The sequence below is a fragment of the Balearica regulorum genome, chromosome 1, assembly GCF_011004875.1.
Source record: "Balearica regulorum gibbericeps isolate bBalReg1 chromosome 1, bBalReg1.pri, whole genome shotgun sequence".
Classification (NCBI taxonomy): Eukaryota; Metazoa; Chordata; class Aves; order Gruiformes; family Gruidae; genus Balearica; species Balearica regulorum.
In genome coordinates, this window is record NC_046184.1 from 13,957,908 (window position 1) to 13,978,634 (window position 20,727).

A 20,727-nucleotide genomic window follows, 5' to 3' on the forward strand; every position below is an offset into this window, starting at 1 on the left:
TAGGGATGTAGTCAGTTATTTTACTGGAGACAGAATTTTATCAGGTAACTGTAAAAATGCACTCATCTTTAGATTTTATGGATGTATCCTTTGCTTTTGAGAGATTTATTTACAAGTCAAGCTTGAGTTGAGAGTGCTGGATTATTTTTTTTTTTCCAAAATATTTTGGGAAAAATACAAGCAACTGTATTGACAGCTTCTTATTCTTGTATAATTCTGCATTAAAACAGAAACCAATTTTGTTGTCTCTCACTCCCTTTAATTTTCTGCTTTTTTATTATTTATAGATTGGTTTGATTTGCTTTTTTATTTTGGTATTACTTGTTTGTATAAATCTAATTTTATTTTTGAAGACGCTGTCCAAATTTCAATCTAATTTTAAGCATATGGCAGTGTTTCACACTGACATTGTTAAAATATGAAAGTAGGGATTATTTCTCTTTTTTTTTTCCTCTACTGTGAGCTTTTTTTAATCACTGACAAATTGTTTTCCAACCCTATACTAGAAGCTTCCTACTTCTTACAAATGTTCTATGGGTTTTGAATGTCTTCTTAAAACCACCAGACCTATTTTTACTTCAAGTTACTATTTAAAATAGTCATTAGAAATCTGAATTATTTTACAAAAAATAATGGAGCACTTTGGGTTTAGAACTAGCTTAATCTTTTAAATTTTTATTCAGTAAATTTGTAGGAAAACTCAGGTTGGAAGAGACCTCAGGAAGTTGCAGAATCATAGAATGGTTGAGGTTGGAAGGGACTTCTGGAGGTCTTGTTCAGTCACCCTGCTCAAGCAGTCTGTAGTGTCCAGCCTCCTGCTCAAAGCCATGCTAACTGTGAGCTTGCTCAGGACTTTATCCTGTGGTCTTGAAAACCTCCAAGGATGCGGACTGCAGCCTCTCTGGGCAAACTGTTCCACTGCTGGACTGTCCTCAGGGTGAAAAAGATTTTCCTTCTGTCGAGACTGAAACTCATTTTTTTTCAACTTATATATGTTGTCTATCGTGTTCTCATCGTGCACCACTCTGAGGAGTCTGGCTTTGTCTTCTTGATCACCTCCTCGCAGATACTCAGGGGCTGCTGTCAGGTCCTGAAGCAGTCTGTTCTCCAGGCTGAGCAGGCCCTCATCCCTCAGCCTCTCCTGATGGGGAAGGTGCTTCTGTTTATTGATGTCTTCCTTCTCTTGGGAACCCCAACACTGGATGTTGTATTCTAGGAGTGGTCTAGTGGGTGCTGAGTAGAGGAGGATAATCCCTTCCCTTGATACACTGGCTGTGCTGCAGTTAATACTGCGAAGCATACTGTTGACTTCTTTCCTGCCAGGGCACACTGCTGGCTCGTGTTCAGTCCTGCTAGAATTTGCTTATTTCTCCATGTTATTGGTATGGTCTGATTATGTATTCTCTACTCTGCTGCCAAGCCAAATTTTCCCATACCAACTCCAAAAAAACAGTGTTTTTCCTTACTGGATTACTTATGTTTAACCCAATTATGCATTGAAGAAATGAATCTTCTGTGTTCAGTATAGTCAGAAATGATAAAGCTTACGGTAGGTGTTTCATTTCAGAGGGGAGGAAACAACCTTAACCAGCCTACAGGCAGCAGGTACTTATACTGACAAGGAGGACTATGTAATGAGATCCAAGAAACACTAATTTTATTTTAAATATATTGGTGTCAGTTTTGGATGGCTGAAAAAATAAAATGATAAAAACCCAATGTATTTAGAAGTAATGCTGCATCTATAAGTTTCGTCTTGAGGATTCAGTTTTTGATACGTGATCTAGGGAATTTTATGATTAAAAACCTAATTTCTGAATTCCATTAAAGGCATTTGCTGTACTTTGTGAAGTAGGGCTCTTACGTACTGTTAAAAAAAAAAACAAACCACCAACAAAAAAACCCCATGCGCACACTTGTCTCTTAATAGCAATTAGTTCTATTGATCTAGTCTTTGTCATCTGCTTGAAGTATGTTAATGTTCTGGCTCTCTTTTTAAGTGTCCTTTTATATTCCAACCTTGTATCTCAGAAGTTGACCTTCTGTGTTCTGCCAATGACAGACCTGTAATTTTTTTTGCCATTGTTCCTATGCTTTCTTCCACACCATCCTATAGTAAGGGTGCTGCTCTCCAGGTAGGTTGCAATCAGCTGCTTTTTCTTATCCCTCAGGTGTCAGGTTATGAAAAATGAAAGTTTTAAAAAAGTAAATAGTCCAATATGAGTTAATACCCACTGAGTTACTACTTGGTTTTATCGTCAGTCTTTGTTTCCATGTTCCCCTTCCCTCTCTTCACATCCTTTTGAATGTAATTATATAGTATTCTGGACAGAGCTTATGCCCTGGAGAAACTACTTCCAAAAATTGGAGCACATGGAAAAAGTAGCTGCTGCATGAGAACAATAGTATTTCCCTTGCGGCTGAAAAGAATAAATTTTTTTACTTCTGTATATGTTCTATTAGCAATAAACAATTTTGGTGATGTTACATGATGTATGTTTTATAGCATCTCATATGATGGCGCTGAAGATTTTGCATGTTGCTATAGTAGTATTTAAGTTTACTTTGTATTTGGAGCAATTTTTTTTTATATCTTCTTAGAATAAAACAGACTATTTCAGTTGGAAGGGACCTCCAACGATCATCTAGTCCAACTGCCTGACCAGTTCAGGGCTGACCAAAAGTTAAAGCGTATTATTAAGGGCATTGTCCAAATGCCTCTTGAACACTAACAGGCTTGGGGCACTGACCACCTCTCTAGGAAGCCTGTTCCAGCCTTTATCACTCTCTTGATAAATGCTTCCTGATGTCCAGTCTAAACCTCCCCTGGTACAGCTTTGAACCATTCCCACAAGTCCTGTCACTGGATCCCAGGGAGAAGAGATCAGCACCTCCCTCTCCACTTCCCCTCCTTAGGAAGCTGTAGAGAACCGTTAGGTTGCCCCTCAGCCTCCATTTCTCCTAACTTGACAAACCCAAAAGTCTTTAACCCCTCCTCATAGGGCATTCCTTCTAGCCTGTTCACCAGCTTTGTTGCCCTCCTCTGGAGACATTCAAGAACCTTCATATCCTTCTTAAATTGCAGGACCCATGGGGTTCTTGCCAGTCCATTTCTTCAGCCTGTCCAGTTCCCTCTGGATGGCAGCATGACCTTTTGGCATATCAGCCACTCTTCCCAGTTTGGTCTCCTCAGCAAATTGCTGAGGGTACGCTCTGGTCCATCATCCAGATTGTTAATGAAGATGTTAAACAGGACTGGACCCAGTATTGACCCTGGAGTTCACTGCTAGTTACTGGCCTCCAACTCGAGGCTCACAGATGAGCAATTTTACATAATTTATTGAAATTTCCATTGGAGTTTTGTGGGGATTTCATATTACAGACAATCATGTTCCTGTCTAGATGCACATACCTCTTCAAAAGTTGCTTCCACCCTATTAGTGTCTTCAGCATTTAAAATAGTAGAGACCTATAGCTAATTGGTTTGCAGAGATGATTAACACAGTATGGTACAGGCTGTGGAAGAAGAAGCGTAGATGTGAACAGCATGGATAGATATTCAAAGGGGAAGATCCCAGTTGATGTGCAGTAGGTCAGAGGCTTATCAAGGTGAAGTTGTACTTGGCATGTTGTATTACGATGCAGGATTGAGGCATGTCATGATTTTTTTTTTTTTTGGAACAGAGTAAGTTATCCAAAAGAGACTATGGCCTTTAAAACAAATTATATAACTTTTTAAAATTGAGTTAGAAAATAGATAATTTAGAGGTTAAAAGAATAATCTGGACAGTTTAGTTAGCAAGGGAATTGTTTTCATGAGAGATTTCTTTGCTTTCTCTATTACATCATTTGTTTTACCAGGTCCGGATGGTCAGTATGGTATGGACCACTCATGGGTTTTTTTTTTAGTAGTATGGGCAATTAGTCTATTTAATGTGTGCATTTCAGTTTCTCATAATATTTTTTCATGTGACAGTTTTAGAACAATGAACTAAAACAAGAAAATTGACAACAAACAATACCAGATAGCCAGTTAAGTAGGAATTCAATCTTCCTCACACTTCAGATATGTTGGAATCTTATACTTTTTCCTATCTTTAACCAAATCATAATAAATAAATAAATATTGAAATCAGTTTTCTCATAAGCAAAGTCAGTCATTATGTGCTGTTAGGAAAATACGGGTTTTGCCTAGATTTAAGGAAAGATGACTTATATTTAGATCTTATTCTTCAAGCTGTACTTATTTTTCATAAAACTTAACAAAAACTTTGTCAAGGACATCTTGCTTCACTGCTTCCTCCCGTCCTTTTTTTTCCTTTATTAGTAAATTCTTAAACAGCTGAAGTTGCTCAAGAGTGACCATCTGTTCTGTCTCCAGTAGCACAATTCATCCCTGTATTTCCCCTGGAGTTGTCAGTCCTTAGCAAACTCTAAGTTCAAACTATGCACTCTTTTCCTTGTTTTTCCCTTCAGTTATTCACATTGATCTCAGCTAAGACTGGGTGCCTTAATTTACAGATTAATAATAATTTAAAAATAAATCACCTTAGTTTTGTTTTGTCATAACTGTAAAATATGTATTGTCTCCATTATTATTTCAGTTATGTATTTTTTGTCCTACCAGATTGTGTTACTTAATATGGGGTAATTTTTCTTGTTGAAATATTTATTCATTGATTTAAATTTGGCCTTTTTTGTTATATAACCTTATCTTTGCTGTTTTTAATCCATTTTCCATTTTTCCCCTTCTCATTTGTTTAGAGTTAGAGACACAAAACCTAAACAGCCTCTTTAATAGACTTTGCAGAACTGATGAACAACTTTAAGTCTCTTGGCATTCGTATTTGTACCTAAGCATTTGTATTTAATATCACATCTGTAAAATTCTTTCCAGAAATCATGTTCAGTTGTTTCCATAAAATTATTTCCATAGATCAAAGCTAAACAGGTATTGTAATGTCTACTTTAGTGTTTGGTTAATGCTGCTGCAGTTCTCAGTGGTTTTGCAACTTTCCTGTATTTTCTTCTGCCATAGCAAACTTCTGTTCAGTGGTGTACTCTGGGAGTCAAAATCTGTCAAGTCACCCTCCCAAAACAGTGTTCCGCTTTCCCTCAAGTGTCTTTTGTTTTGGTTTTTCTTTCTTTTTTTATTTGGTGTTTTACTTCCACCGTAAATCTGTGCCTTGGTGAACCTATGCCTACTGCCCTCTTCCTGCATCCTTTACTCTGTTTATGCTATCTACAAACAGAATCCAGTCACTCTCACGAAATTAAATTCCTTTTTTTATGTATATATATATATATTTAATTGAAAATCTAGAAAGGAACTCTGTTCAATCTTGAAGTGGGGCTAATCGATTTGCAAAAGGCATCTTTCCACTGTGAAGAATCTCACAAGAGCTGCTTTTGCATTTGAAGAGTGAGAAGAGGAAGGATTCACTGAATAAACATTTGTCTGTGTGAAGTACCATCAGCTGGTGGTGTTGTACAGGCTGTTAGCAGTTGTTCTCCCTGGAGAGGGTCGCTGTCCTATCACAGGAAACTCTTCTTTCTTCACAGTGCAGATAAAGGAACTAACCGCATGTGTTGTGTAAAGCAGACGAGTCAGAGGCTGGATACTTCCTGTATCTGTTGCTATCAAAATATCTGTCAAGGTTACATGGAGTCTCAGTGATTGGCTTTTAACTAAATTTGATTTGGAATATCTGCAAAAGTAGCTTTTACGTGAAAATGTTGATTTATCCCTGCAAAAATTTTTTATTAAAAAGATTCGTTCATGTAAATTTTTCTGTTTCGATGATGTTGATTTTCAAACTTACAAACACTTTAAAAAGTTATCAATAAAATGTTTCATTGTGACTTACACAAACAAAACTTTCAGTTAACAAAGAGTTCATCTTTTTTCCTTCAGATTTGGAACAGAACTTCTTTATGATAGTCTGCTGAGATAGGAGAAACATTCCCATCCAATTCTAGTCGTTACTGTTTTCCTATTTGTCCCAGGTTCTCAGCTGACTAAATATGGATTGGCTACTTGTCCTTTTTAATTACTTTGTTTTTGTTAATTACTTTCCCTGCCAAAGCAATCAGTTTTAGCAGTGTGATAATAATCCCTTTCTATGTTTTTACTTTTATACGTAATATACTGATCTTCCACATCTGTGCTTGAGATCTGGAATCAGAAAAGCTCCAGATGAGTGTATTTAGAGCTAAAACTGTGTGGCAAGCTAGACATCCTTGTTATGACTAATTAACTTCATTCTGTCATTAATGTTTTTAATTTTTAAAATGGAAAGTTTCATTCAGGTTTGATTTTGTTATTTTAGCTAGTTCTGAAAGTTTGACCGTGTTTCTTTTTGTATGCACATCCAGAAACTAAGAAAAATAGTATTTATCAGTATTTCAAGATTTCTTGCCACTACTTTCATTTCTAGCAGTGTATCTAGAAAGATATTTCACTGCCTGCCTTTTGCTTATGTACATATGTAACTTTTTTATGCTTCTCTAGACTTTCTTCATAATTTCTTTGCAATTTTTATCAGCTATAGGTCTGTTCAGTAGTTCAAAAGTTAACGCTTCAGGACTTCATTGTCATATTGTGGAAATTTTGTCTCTTTAAAACTGGAATACATTGCAAGTAATTAAAGACTATTTCTAAGAAAGTGTACAATTTCTGAGAAGTATACAATTAAGGTTTCTTAAAGGCTTTCTATTAGTAAAAAAGGTTTCTTCAGCAAGTTTTGTTATCATAAATTTCAGGTAATAAGATATAGAAGAAAATGTAGGTGTGTCTATTCCAAGGCAAAGAACAAATGCTGTTTTCCTATCATTCTCTCAAACATTTGTTTAAAATTCAGATGTAGTGAATCAGACTTTACAAAGCCTGGTAACACAGTTCTCTGTGTAACAAGATGTTACAATGCACAATTGCTTGTTGTTTGCATGGGGCAGCTTTCCTGGGTAATGTTCTCCCTGTGCAGAGTCTGAGCAAATGAACTCTTTTGGAAACTAAAATAGATATTAGTGTTCAAATTTTGCGTTTGATCTTCGCACAAAGATGAATTCATCCTTGTAGTGAGAGGGGAGTGTTGTTGAGGCCTTGTAGATGCTACAACTCCAGTAACAACTGCAGGGCTCTGGCCTTGGGAACAGTGTATGCTGCAGTTCTGGGCTGGGGAGATAAGTTTTGTTCAGAAACCTGTTTTTCTAAGAGAAGTCTGATATTCAGTCAATCAATATAAGATACTTTTCAAACAGAGAAGAACTGACAAAATCAGTTCAAAGTAAGATTCTAGCAATTTTTTATTTAAAAAGAGTGAATGATACACATGTTCTTTTATTTTCTTTTTTTTTTTTTCCAGATTCATCAGATGGAAGTCTAAAAGCTTCTACACATCATGGGGCAATAGATGTTTATGTCAGTCAATTAAGAAAAGTGGATCTGAAATCCCAGAAAGGTTAGTAAACTAAAACAAATATTTTTTTGTGGCAGCTGATGATGTAAAAGAAAAGGAGTTAAGGGGGTTTTTTTGTTTATCTGTCTGGAAAAAAATGAGTTTGTGACTGTTGGATATCTACATTCTTTTTTACCTCATTATTAGAAAATGTGTATAAATACTTACAGTAAACTCTGTGAGGGGCAATGATACTTAAAATGGATTACAGATTTTTTTTTTTAATTTTTCAATACTTTCTTTTTTTTCCTGGCAAGCTACCCAGCAGACTTCTGCAGAGTTGACTTGGATTACAATCTTCCCTTGCCCTGAGCACAGTTTACTCCATTGTGATGGTATATGTATGTGCAGAGTGACAACCATGACTTTTCTTTTTCCTGCCTTTTCCTGGTGAAATGTCCCAGTATTGAAATGTGAAGGCAGAAAAATAAAGATGAGAGGGCCTCACCCTACCATTCTTCCTTTTTTACTCCTGATTACTCACAAGAATTTCACTTCTTAATTGAAAGTTTGCTCTTAAAGTTGGATCCATACTTTTACAATATCCTATCTTCTGAATGGCAAATAAGAAATCCCTAAATACATCTTGTTAGTCCTAGTTCTGGGGAAAAAAAACCAACCAAAAACCCACCACCTACTACAGCCTTTCTATAGTTGACTTTCACATCATGTCAGACACTTCAGGTGATTTAAATTAATATGGAATTTGGTACCTTTCTTTTGTTGTCTGAGACAATGCTTGTGCCCTATTAAAACCCAGCAGTTACTCAGAAGGGGAATAATGAACGAAATACATTGAAATAACTTGTGTGCCATTCTTCTGTACAAGCTAGTCTGGTTCCATTGGTGCAAAGAAATCTATTTATATATTATTTCCTGTTTACCTTTTGAATCACTTAATACCACGTTACGTGTCTTTGAATTAGTAGCAAAGAGAAATGCATCTACTAAAAGCTATTTAATGTTCTTTACAAAACATGGCCTGACATCTCTTCTGGCAGCACAGTTTAGTAAAGGCAAAGTTGATGAAATTCTGTTTTTATTTACTCCGTAAATTCAGAGTAACTGCTGACAGCTGCAGCGTAGAAAATGTCCCATTTGTGATAAATTAGTTGCGTGTGTGTTGGATTTTATGAGTCACATCACTGAGCAACTCTCCAAGGAGGACCCAAAGATGAAAACCTTTTCCCTTTCTTATCCTAAGGCTTTTGTGTATCCAGCAAAATTTAGGCCTAAATTATGCTGGCCTATATAGCTATTTGTTCATCAGGACTGTCACAGGCATCTGATTCTGCTGAATTTAAATTGCAAAGCTAGGGTTGCTTTCTGACTGCTACTTAGTTGTTGCAACATCAGTTTTCTTATTGTGTTCTGCTTCAGCTTTTGGGATATATTTAAAGAAACTTTTATGTTTTTCTAAAGTCGGTGTTGGAATTGGGCAAAAACTAAGGAGCACGTACACAGAAAGTGTATTCTGAATTTTGGTAGATTTTTGTTTTAATGCGTAGGGTGCAGCGTCCAAATATTGCGACTGAGTAATTCCAAATATGACTAACATGGGCAGGTTGGGGGCCCAGCATCTACCTTCAGTCTAATGCACAGAAGCACAAATTCAGGGGAAGCAGAAGTCAGAATTTCTGTTTTTAATCTCAAGGGTAGAATTATTCAGGCCACCAAAGCTGCAGTTTTGCTAGTAGTTTACATTTTAGTGATACACAGGCTAACCTGGTTTGTCACTCTTGAGACTGCATCTGTTCAAAGATGTGAACAGCTGGCCCTGTGCAGTAAAGCAAAGATGATTGCTAGCATTAGCAGTATGTAAGTGGTGTCTCATCGTTCCAGAGGAGCAGTTCTTTCATAATGTGCCATGCAGTGGCTGGATTAATCATCAAATCCAATCTCCTGTCCTTGCTTAGGAATGTAAATATGCAACTAGAATCATAGAACAGTTCGGATTGGAAGGGACCTTTAAAGACCATCTAGTTCCAACCCCCCCTGCCATGGGCAGGGACATCCTCCACTAGACCAGGTTGCCCAAAGCCCCATCCAGCCTGGCCTTGAACACTTCCAGGGATGGGGCATCCACAACCTCTCTGGGGAACCTGTTCCAATGCCTCACCACCCTCACAGGGAAGAATTTCTTCCCAATATCTAATCTAAATCGACCCTCCTTCAGCTTAAACCCATTACCCCTTGTCCTGTCACTACACTCCCTGATAAACAGTCCCTCACCATCTTTCCTGTAGGCCCCTTCAGGTACTGGAAGGCCACAATTAGGTCTCCCTGGAGCCTTCTTTTCTCCAGGCTGAACAACCCCAGCTCTCTCAGCCTGTCGTCACAGGAGAGGTGCTCCAGCCCTCTGATAAGCTTTGTGGCCTCCTCTGGACTCACTCCAACAGCTCAATGTGTTTCTTATGTTGGGGACCCCAGAGCTGGACGTAGTACTCCAGGTGGGGTCTTATGAGAGCTGAGCAGAGGGGCAGGATCACCTCCCTCGACCTGCTGGTCACACTTCTTTTGATGCAGCCCAGGACACGATTGGCTTTCTGGGCTGCAAGCACACGCTGCCGGCTCATGTTGAGCTTTTCATCACCCAACACCCCCAAGTCCTTCTCAGGGCTGGTCTCAATCCATTCTCTGCCCAGCCTGTAGTCATGCTTGGGATTGCCCCGACCCTTGTGCAGGACCTTGCACTTGGCACTTGCAAGTTAAATGAAACTAAAGTTATAATGCTTGTGAGATCTATTAGATTTGCTGCCCTTGATCATTTCTGTAATAAGATCTTCTACCAAGAGCCGTTGCTAGCAATCATGTCAATGACTGCAATGTATATGTCAATGTTAATTTTCATGTTGTCATGGTATGGCCCCAGCCGGCAGCTGAGCACCACACAGCTGCTTGCTCACTCCTCCCTCCCTTATGGTGGGATGGGGAGGAGAATCAGAAGAAAAAGGTAAAACTTGTGGGCTGGGATAAAGGTATTTTACTGGGACAGCAAACAAAGAGGAAAATAACAACAGTACTTATAACGGAATGTACAAAGCGGGTGATAGACAATGCGATTTGCTCACCACCTGGAACCCGATGTGCAGCCTGTCCCCAACCAGCAACGACTCCTCCCTGTCCAGCTCTAGCCTTATAAACTGACCGTGATGTCATATGGTATGGAATATGCCTTTGGCAAGTTTGGGTCAGCTGTCCTGGCTGTGTCCCCTCCCAGGTTCTTGTGAAAATTAACTCTATCCCAGCCAAAAACCAGGACACTTATGTGCCAAGGAAATACTGTGACACCACTTTCTACACGTGACATACAGTATTCTGATTATGATAAATGAAGGTATCTTCATTTATCCTTTGAGAGACAAAAAAGAGGTTGCTGAAGACTCTAAAAACAACAAATAAACAATGATTTGATTCAAGTTAGCTAAATAATTGCCTATTTCAAGCTTTTATCTCAATGTTAAACTAACTAGCTTTCATTTCAATTTATACCAGGTTCTATTACAGTCAAGGTGCCTGCATCTCTCAAAGCCTATTTACAGTTGTCTGGAAGAAAAGTGGATGTGAGCTCAGAGATCCAGTTAAAAGAAACACAGAGTGCCTCCAAAGATGATCACGTAACTATAAGTGGTAAGGCTTACTAATCTTGGCTTCCAATAAATGTCTGTCTCGCCTTAGTCAAAGGCATCCACGTTTCCTTATGAGTTTATTGCTCTTGGCTTCTTCTTGTTTCATCTGTTTCAGGTTCAAATGTTTGCTTATACCATTGTACTCCCCATGTTACTGATGACTTTTTCATTTTGTTTGGTAAATGACTAGTGAATGCAAACAACTGCTTCTCTAACAAAAGTCTTAGAGCCAAATTCATCCTCAGCATTATTCCAGTGAGTTTGTGGGAGGTAGTCCAGGGCTGAATTTGACTCATTGCTTTGTTGGCATAGACAGTCACATATAATGAATGTCTGTTAAAAATACAATGAAGAGTTTTCTCTGTGTACCTCTGTTGGGTGGGAGGGGGAAGTAAAAGGAGTATATGGCGTATTTAAAAATGTACAGTATAAATATTACACAGTGCAGGATAGGCTGAGAAATGATGGGTGGGAGAGAGCTAAGAGAAGAGCGGAAGGCAGCAGAGGATGAAGGAATAGAGAGTACACGGAAAGGTACCTGGGATTACTGCAAACATTCTTCTAATGCATTTAAAATTGAACTCAGGAATCCCAAGTCTTGTTGTTTCCTGCTTTAGAAAACAGTTGTATAATTCATTGTCAGGGTATCTGTTTCTCTTCTCTATAGACGTGTCTATCTAGAAGTTAAGGCTGTTGCTGTTACCAATTACTCAGTTTACTCAAGAGGAAACATTAACGTAATGTGTCTGAAGGCTCCAGCTTTGTTTTTGAACGTGTTATGTCAGTATGACCTGCTATGATAGCAGATTGGGTGAGGCTTTGAGTTTTTCTTTGGTTTTAAACCTAAGAAAATAGGCACAAAACTTCTTTTCCTCCCCCATGTAAGATGATAATTTCAAAGTCAGGAAATGTTAGAAGTTTATGTACATAATTTTAATATGTATCCTGCTTATATAAAATAGTAGTCTTGAAATGTATAGGTGTATCTCTTCCTGTCTTGAACAGTAACTAGCATTTAAATTTATTAGTGGTTATTAAATACAAATTTTTCAAAAACCATGGTTAGAAGGTCTCAGGCTATAAGCTTGTAGAAGGACCCCAGATTCCAGCAACGCTCTATGGATTTAATTGCTTCAGCAATAAAACAACACATCTCCCAGTGAAGGAGGACCACTGGCCAGTCAATTGTCTTGTTATTCTGGCCCCATTAAAGATAAGAGCAGTATTTCAAATGTACACAGCTGAATGGCTTCTCTGGTTTCATGACCTAGTCAGTGTTTATGTAGGACGGTCATCGCTGAAGCAGATGTAATTTTTCAACCCACCATTCTGTGTGGAAATGATCTTGGCAGTTGAGACCAAAAGCAGTTCTGATTAGTTAACTCTCAAATATACATATCCCAAAGGCATGGAAATGAGCAACAATTATGCAGAGGCAACAACATTAGGCCACTGATTATCATTTGTTCAAAGAGGTTACAGTGTTGCACAAGAAAAAATTAAGCATAGATCTAAATTGATCATAATGCAGGTGAATGAAAAATAGACCCTGGAATGGATTTTCTGCATGATACAATTCAGCTAAACTAGTGCTGGCCTGAAGGTAGCATATCTTCATCTGTCTTTATACCTGGCATTTAGCTTTGCTGAGTGTTTTCTCACATAACGTAACCGATTCTTTATAGCAGCTCTCTCCTCCCTTTTCTGCACTGGTCAGTAAGAGGCAACATATGTGAAGAGAGAGGAAGTAGTTGGTTTTAACATGTCCTTTGTTCCTTTTCTTACCCTTTGAAAAACGGTGCCTCCCCTTTCTTTGCCAAGTCAGTAGCGTTTCTTTGGCATGGCAACAGAGATGCTTCCTACTTCTCCTTCTCTTTATCTTATCCCATGGGAACAGTGTATTCTTTCTGCAGGCCAAGCACTTGTCCCCTCATTCTCAACAATCTTTTCTTCTTAAAGTTGATATTTGAGAATTTTCTTGTACAAGTAGGTTCTGAAATAATTAAAAATCATTTAATACTGTTTCTATATCATGAAAACATTATTCACTCTTGAAGTTTTAGGTACAGAGTCTATAGCTGTCTTCCTACTGCAACTAAAGAAATAGAAAATGGAGAGAGAAGAGGGATTTTGCCAAGTGGAGAAAAACTCTGTATCACAAGAGCATGGCAGTTTAGATTTTTATGCTTCTGAGCTCAAAGGTTAGTTTAAAAATAGATGATTTTTCAGAAACTGGCCAATTCTCATGTGGATAACACAGGAACCGGCTGCTTTCAGGAAGCTTTACTTGCCTCTGGGAATATTGTGAGGGATGTTAGAGAGGAGGCTCTGCGGTGGGAAGACAGGGCAGAGTTCTGTGACTTGGATAAACATGCGTCTAGCCTATCACCTGCTCTAGGAAAGCCTTCCCTACTGCTGTTACAGCGGCTATGATGTATGTCATCACCTTGCTTCGTGGCTCCCATTTCCATGCTGAGTGGGGAAGGCAGTACACTACAGTCCCACAAGCAGTCACATCCAGGGTTTCACAAGATAACCAAGGAATAGAGCGGGATTATAGTCAAAGCAAGAAGATAAAAGCCTGGAGTGACTGCTCTAGAGACAGAGCGATGAGAGTGTGAAAAGGTGTTTTGCTCTTTTAGAAAAGGAAGGGACTTTCCTGCAAAATTGGGACACTTGCTGAGAAAAGGAAGGAATAGAGAGCAGTGCCAGGGAATTTACTCTTCTGAGTAATTTGCAAGGATAAGGCATCTGTTTCCATCAACATCAGTAGGCGCTCTTAGAAGTAATGTGTATGGTATAATGAAATCTGGTATAAAAACAGATTTTTCATGCTAAGTGCTGGTCCAGCTTCCATCTGTGAAAGTGTTTGCTTGGCTATCTAGCTTGAGAGTGGTTGAGTAACTACAGTAATTTCTGATGGCAATCATGTCAAGGCATTCTTCCCCTTTCCCTCCCTGGCAAAGAGGGTAGGAAGAGAGGGTTCTGCTTAGTCCTTGCTGCTCAATGTCTGTGTCTTCTCTGTGTTTCCAGGTCTGCCTGTATTCTTAAATCAGTTGAGTTAAGAAGCCTGTAGAGATCATTAACTGTATCTGGAACTATGTATGGTAAGAAGAAGAGTATCAGTCTAAAAAAAGTGTCAAATATTCAAGCAGAAAAGGAGCATAGGAGACTGTCATGCCAAAAGACTTACAAATGTGTTGAAGGGCGGGGTTAAAATTCAAATAGTCTCAATTTATATGCTTTTTAGGCCATTTTTCCTATACCTGTGTGGTCCCAAGAGGAAAAGTATTTCAATAAAAACATCAGTAAACAGGAAACAATAATGTTACACAGTTGCAAAAAAATAAACAGTGTATTAACATGACTGTTCTGTAAAACTCAAAATAATCCCTTCGCTTTACATGGCATTACTAATACTTTGCTGGAAGGTGTCCAGTTTTGAGTACTATACTTCAAAAAGGATGTGGACAACTGTAGAGACTCTGAAGAACACATGATCAGAGACCTAACAACATGATTTATGAGGGAAGATAGAAAAAAAGTGTTGTTTTTGTCTAAAGAAGAGAAGACTGAGGGAAGATAAGATGTACTTTTCCAATACATAAGAAATTGCTGCAGAGATGAAAGAAATAGATTGTTCTCTGTCCATTGGTGATAGGACTAGAAATTATGATTTGACCTTACAGTAAAGAAAATGTAGCTAAGTAGTAAGATGAACTTTCTGGTAGTAAGCACTTGTCTGGTGAGGCCATAGTACTGTCAGTACTGCAGGTTGTGGTGAACAGGCTAGGCAAACATGTCAGGTTAAATACAGTGCATCCTCAGGAGGTGGCTTTCAGCCCTGTCTTCTTTTGTCCTAAGTTGATGTGATCATCTGCTCCCACCTACTCCAAAGTAACTCAAAGGAAGGTGATGAGGCATGTGCATGGATGAATTTGGGGACTGAATGAGTACAGCCAGTGGGCATGCTTCCACCCGCTTCTATTGCCAGCTCGTATGTTGACAATTGTAAGCTTGCCAGAAAAAGTCTTGCAATCATTCAGAGACTTTCTTTGGGTCTTTGTAGCTGGTGGTGTCAATTTCCAAATCTAGTTGTCTGGAATATAACCCCTTTCTTTAAACCATGTACATCTTCCATCTTGAAATGGTGCCAGGGACTCATCTGATTCCAGATCTTTCTCCATCCCTGGCCCTGTTTCTAGTGCCAAGTTTATGTCCAGTGGCAAACTTTGACCTGATGTCATCCATCTGTTTGGTGCCGAGTGAGCTTTTAACTTTGGCAGTCACTTACTCCATCTGGTTTGCAGTGCTTGCGTGAGTTTCCTTGGTAAAAGTCCCACAGTGTCACAGGTGCTCCTCAGAGGCCAGGGATGTTTGTAGGTTATCGTGTCTCCCTGTTCTTACTTTCTCGAGTTGGCAAACCAACCTCTTTGTATTTTTCTGTCCTCTTACAAAGAACATACTCTTTGGGAATGATTGTCTTCTCCCAAGTAGACACATACTTGCTCCCTATGTCATCCAGCATGACGACAGTGTCAGCAGTTAACAGGATTTTTACCTTTTGCTACTAATCTCACCCCATCTACAGCACTAGAGCTTTGCTGAGCCACATCTGAACAGTGTTCCTCTCAGACCCATGCCTTCTGGTGACCATGCACACAGGTAACAGGTGTTACCTCTCTTTCATGTTAACTTAAGCTTTTCCCCAGATACTTATGCCTTCCCTCAGATGTATACCCTGGGTACGGAGAGGAATCCCCAGTTGTCTTCTCTAACCCCTTTTCTCCTGTGAAAGTTTCCAGGTAGATGTTGCCTCTACCTTATGGGTTGATCCAAATCTAATTGTTCTTTTGATCACTAGAAACTCTTCAGATGGCCTTCTTCCTCACGTGCCTCTGGAGAGAGTCAACCTGTCTAGTTACCAGATTCCCTTGAAAAGATGGGCATTGATACCACTGTCCTATCTCTGACTTTCCAGGTTTCTCTTAATAACTTCAAGTCTTTTCACTGTTTGGTTCTCCAAGCAGATTGTGGTGAGAAGCACCTTTCTCCTTACAACAATCATTTGCTCAAGCATGCACTGAAAGGCTTTCATGTCTGCGTGAGGGTAGATCTGGATTCCACTCTGGAACACAGGGGATTGAGACAGATGTTTCCTACCTCAATGTCCTTCAGGAATCTTACTTCTCACTGGTCACAGAATGGCTCCTCATCCAGTAGTACTGGGAGAGAGGCCTATGAGGTGCTGTGGACTTAAACTGTCAGATTGCTTCAAAGCCAGTGTGAAAGGAGCTGACTGCATGAGTCTTGTATGTTGCATACGAGGCTCTATGGATGTGTTTAACTGTTTTTGTTATCAGAAATTCTGTATTGTTTACTTCAAGGTAATTTCTGAGGGTTTAGCTGCATGGAGTTCCAGGGTTAAATACAAACACAGCTGAAGGGGCAGTGAATAATGTGAGGCAAGCAACTTGCCTTTAAAAGGGAAATAACTGAAAGAGCTTGTATTAGGGCAGTCTGCTGAAACTTAAGTTTCTTCTGAAACTTAACAGCTGCCTGAGTGCAGCACTCCTTCTCCCACCGCCCAGCTGACTTGGGTCTGTTGCATTCAGAGTTACTGTTCTGATCCCTGGAGTAACACTATCCGCTGCTGTGTCCCTCCCTGTTTTCTCTGTTCTCAAGGCACTTCAAAACTTTCTTTCTTTCCTAGAAGCAATTTTTATTGAGTCTTTGCCACTAGACTTGAGTAAGAAGAGCTTTGTTTTACAGTTTTACAGTGTCCCTCTAAACACTGTCCCTCTGTGCAGCCTTGATCCTTAAGCAGCATCATAAAAAAAAAAAAAAAACCCAAACAAAAACCCAGGTTGTATCTGGAAAAGATTACATTCCTTCAAGTCAAATAGAAAGTTCATCCAACTTTTATAAAACACATTAGATGAGATGCTATCCTACAGATTTTTGATTGGTTTCAGCTTGCATTTAACTCAAGCTGTTCATGGCCTTTTTGAGATATACCACAGTCCTAACAATACCAGTGAGAAACATTTAAAATATGCTCATCTTCATGTGTTTTATGATATGAAAACAGAGCTCTCTATTCACTTCCATTTCTGGAGACTGGAGGAGTTAAACAGTCAGTACTTCACTGCATAATGTTCTGCAAAGGTGTTCTCTGCCTTTAGACACGCATGGGGAAAAAAACCCACATTTTCCTGGACATTAAATTGGAAAAGTGGCCACGCAGCATAGTGGTGTATCCATCTTCTCCTGAGCTCATGCTGTTGTCTTGATGGGTTTTGAAATGAAAATTAAATCTTTTTTTCTTTGGTTCCCCCCCCCCTCCTTATTCTTAATCCAAGAGGCCGTTGGCTTTTGTGATTTAATCATGCTGGCAAAGTCATCCTCAAATCCACTTATGGTCCCACAGTATTCAGAGTACAGGCAGTGAGTACAGTTAAGACCAAACTGTCATCAAAAGGTCTCCAACTAAACCTTGTTGCTTGATTAGCACCTCATACCCAAAGCTATTGAAATATCTTAAGCTTGATTTGAACCTGCTACTGGTGATAGGCTTAATAACGTTAAAATAGTTTGAAGATCTTCATCCCTAGGGAGTGGAACTTGACACTCGCTTTCCTGCAAGCAATTTGTATTTTCTGCATTCCCTTTACAGGCAAATCTCCAAAAGAAGCATAAGGAACAAAACATTTTTCTAAGTTCACATAGCAAATGCAAAATGAGAAACAGAGCTCAGACAACAACTGAGCTTTAAACCAGCTCTTGTTAAGTTGTTTCTGTGTTTCTTCAAAACTCTTCTTTAACTTTTTAACAAAAGTGTAGCAGGGCGTAAGCAGTGCACAAAACTGTTCATTTATAGGGCTGATTCTATGCTGCAGTGTTTGTTCCTTGTACAGAAGTACAAGCAATAGTGACAAAAACATGAGAGAGGAACTGGGACCAAGCACTCCAATATACACTTTCTGGAATGTGTCTGTGCCCTACATTATTGTGCTCTCTCTCCTTAGCTAAAAAAACCCTGTATTTTCAGCGCTTTACAACTCTGTTAAGGGATCATCTGAATTTTTTCTTTACACTTCTTTGTTGGTACATTTTTTGGACACCTGGAGGCTATTTGCTGTTTAAAATTCAGACTGATCTAAAGTTTTAAGGGCTATCTCTACTTAAAAGACATTTTGTTTTCATTGCTGTTCTGTATTCTCTGATGCAATACTACTGCAAATTGATGATTCAGGAAAGCTTTCTGAGGAACTGAAGGTTCAGATTTTAACAGATTTCACATACAACACATTTGTCCAACTTTGTGATGATCATCATAGATTTAAGTCTATAATTAGAGGGGGAGTAGAACCGTGGATTCTGCCTTACAGTAGGAATGATATTGAGTGATTGAGATTGCTGCTGCCTGGAGCAATCAGGAGTGCAGAACTTGTACTAGGACATCCACATGGAGATACTTGAAGGCATATTGTAACAAAGGACACTGAAATAACTTCTTCATTCAGTGGGAGAACTCCATCAGCATTGGACTCCTCTGAAAATCCCGTACTTCTAAACAGTACCTCAGCCTGTTTGTGAATTGATGTGGGTTTGGCCCCTAACCTTAAATTAATCCCACTTAGAAGTACCAAAGCGCTGAAACGCCATTGAAAAGTTTGGCATGTGGGCTTGAGTTGTGGAAAGAGACGTAGTGATGTCAGCTGGAGTTTCGCCACTAGTTTTGATGTGGCCAAAACTTAAATTCAGCTGTGTTACAGGTCAGAGCAGAGCATGTTTGCAAAGTTGTTTCAGAATCTGCTTCCCTGCCATCCCTCATGCTATTCCAGGCTCAAATTAGTTCTAAACTTAGAATTCACTCAGTCGCACAAACGCTAAAATAATAGTAAAAGATATTTTGTAAAGATAAACCAAAGTTAAGGTTGATCTTGTGATAAAGGCACTGCTTTGGGACTTAAAAGATCCCAGTTTAATTCCCAATTTGGTCATAAATCTTCAGTATAAATTTGGAAGGTCACTTATTCTCTCTTGGCCTCAAATTTCCTGATTATAAAATGAGGGGAAGTTGAACTTTCTCCTTTGTCTCTTATACAGTGAACTTTTCAGAGCATGACCGTGCATACTAAGTTTATGTGAAACATGTAAGACAGCAGACATCTCAGGGGTGGGTTTTTTATGCCATTACCATAAGAAAGCAGTCATAGTAGCAACATGTCTTGTCATCTGGAAAATCAGGTCTTACCCGTGTCTGTTTTCCATGTTTACAATAAAGATGAAAACTTTTCAAATTACTTAGCTAGATTAATGTAGAGCTATTTCTTAGCCCATAATAAAAACTATGGTACTGTATAATAAAACCCACAACTTTATTGTAGTAACATCTTATGGGGAATGAGATTAATGCAAAAAAACCAACCAAACAAGCCCTATATCAAGAAAGAAATGTCAGAAGCTCCTGTTAAAAATAAAGAAATCCTGCATAATAAAAATCTTACAAGTATTTCCAGGGAGCTTGAAAAAAGGCAATGTGAAGATGATACGTTTACTGTGTCTCAAATTAAACTAAGCAGAACTCTCTTTTCCAGGTCACATGAATCAAAGGAATGAATCGGACAAATGGATTAAGGCAGACACACAAAATGGCAAAGTGTATCTTAAAAGCCAAAGCTGGATCCAATCTGTCAAGCTGAAGAGTTCTTAAAGGTGAAATAGGCCAAAGAGATTAAATCAAGAAATTGTAAAGGAACATTTCTGTAAAATTATGAAACTTTGTTGATATATATTCTTAATATAAGAGAGAAACAATATTAAAATGAGGACGTTTTAACCCAAGATTTGCCTGTGATAGTGGCTGGTGCTTAACAGGTCTGGTTTACCTTTAGTGCCATTTAGGAATGCCAAAATCTTGCATATTTAGAATTTGTATAACTTGACCCACTTAACCACATCAGTTTAAAAGCTGGTAATCTTCAAACAAAAGTTTAGAGTCATCATGTAAAAATAAAAAGCATTTTCAACATCTGGTATTTTAAAATATGAAAATTTTCTTCTATGATGACGTGCTCTGTAAGCTATATTATATTTTTAAATGTCTCAGTACTTTGGGAATTCTACTGTTTTATGCAAAGTGCAGAGAGTTTTCTTCAACCAAATTATTTGCATGGTGGATAGGATAAAACCACTTTCAGAACTACAGTTCTTATTCAGTCTTCTTGTTTGGTGTTTGACCCCAAAGCAGTTTCTGCCTTGTCAGTGGGTACTGTCTGTGTAAAACTACTTACGTGAAATGACAGAACTTGCTCTGTGTCATCCTGAACCACTTATTTGTAGATAGAAATAAGAACTCTAGCTATGTCTACCACTGTTCATCTGCAAAGAAGAGCTTTTAAAATAAATACTCAGAAGTGCGAGGGATCTGGCTGATTTCAAGGAGGAACGCTCCTCCAACTGGACTTCAGATAAGAGTCCCCATGAATATTCCCCTACGGTAAAAGCTGCCAAAGAATGGAAGTATTGGCCTGATAAATGAGAACGGTAATCTGTTTATGTGACTTACTGTCAGCCTTGCATGACAGGACTGAGAGCTCTTTGAGGCAGAAAGGCAGAGGAGGTGAGGGAAGTGT

At 38.8% G+C, this 20,727-nt stretch overlaps 1 protein-coding gene across 2 annotated transcripts in view; it reads left to right on the forward strand.

Annotated features, from left to right (window-relative positions):
- The window catches only part of FAM185A (family with sequence similarity 185 member A), a 50,251-nt gene extending 30,128 nt beyond the window's left edge, over nt 1-20,123 (forward strand). For both annotated transcript variants that reach the window (XM_075736442.1, XM_075736524.1), the window contains 3 exons: nt 7,365-7,460; nt 10,953-11,087; nt 19,690-20,123. In XM_075736442.1, coding sequence (XP_075592557.1) covers nt 7,365-7,460; nt 10,953-11,087; nt 19,690-19,805 — 347 coding nt within the window. In that variant the 3' untranslated portion in view covers nt 19,806-20,123. The remainder of the gene's footprint in view (nt 1-7,364; nt 7,461-10,952; nt 11,088-19,689) is intronic.
- The last annotated feature ends 604 nt before the right edge of the window (nt 20,124-20,727 follow it).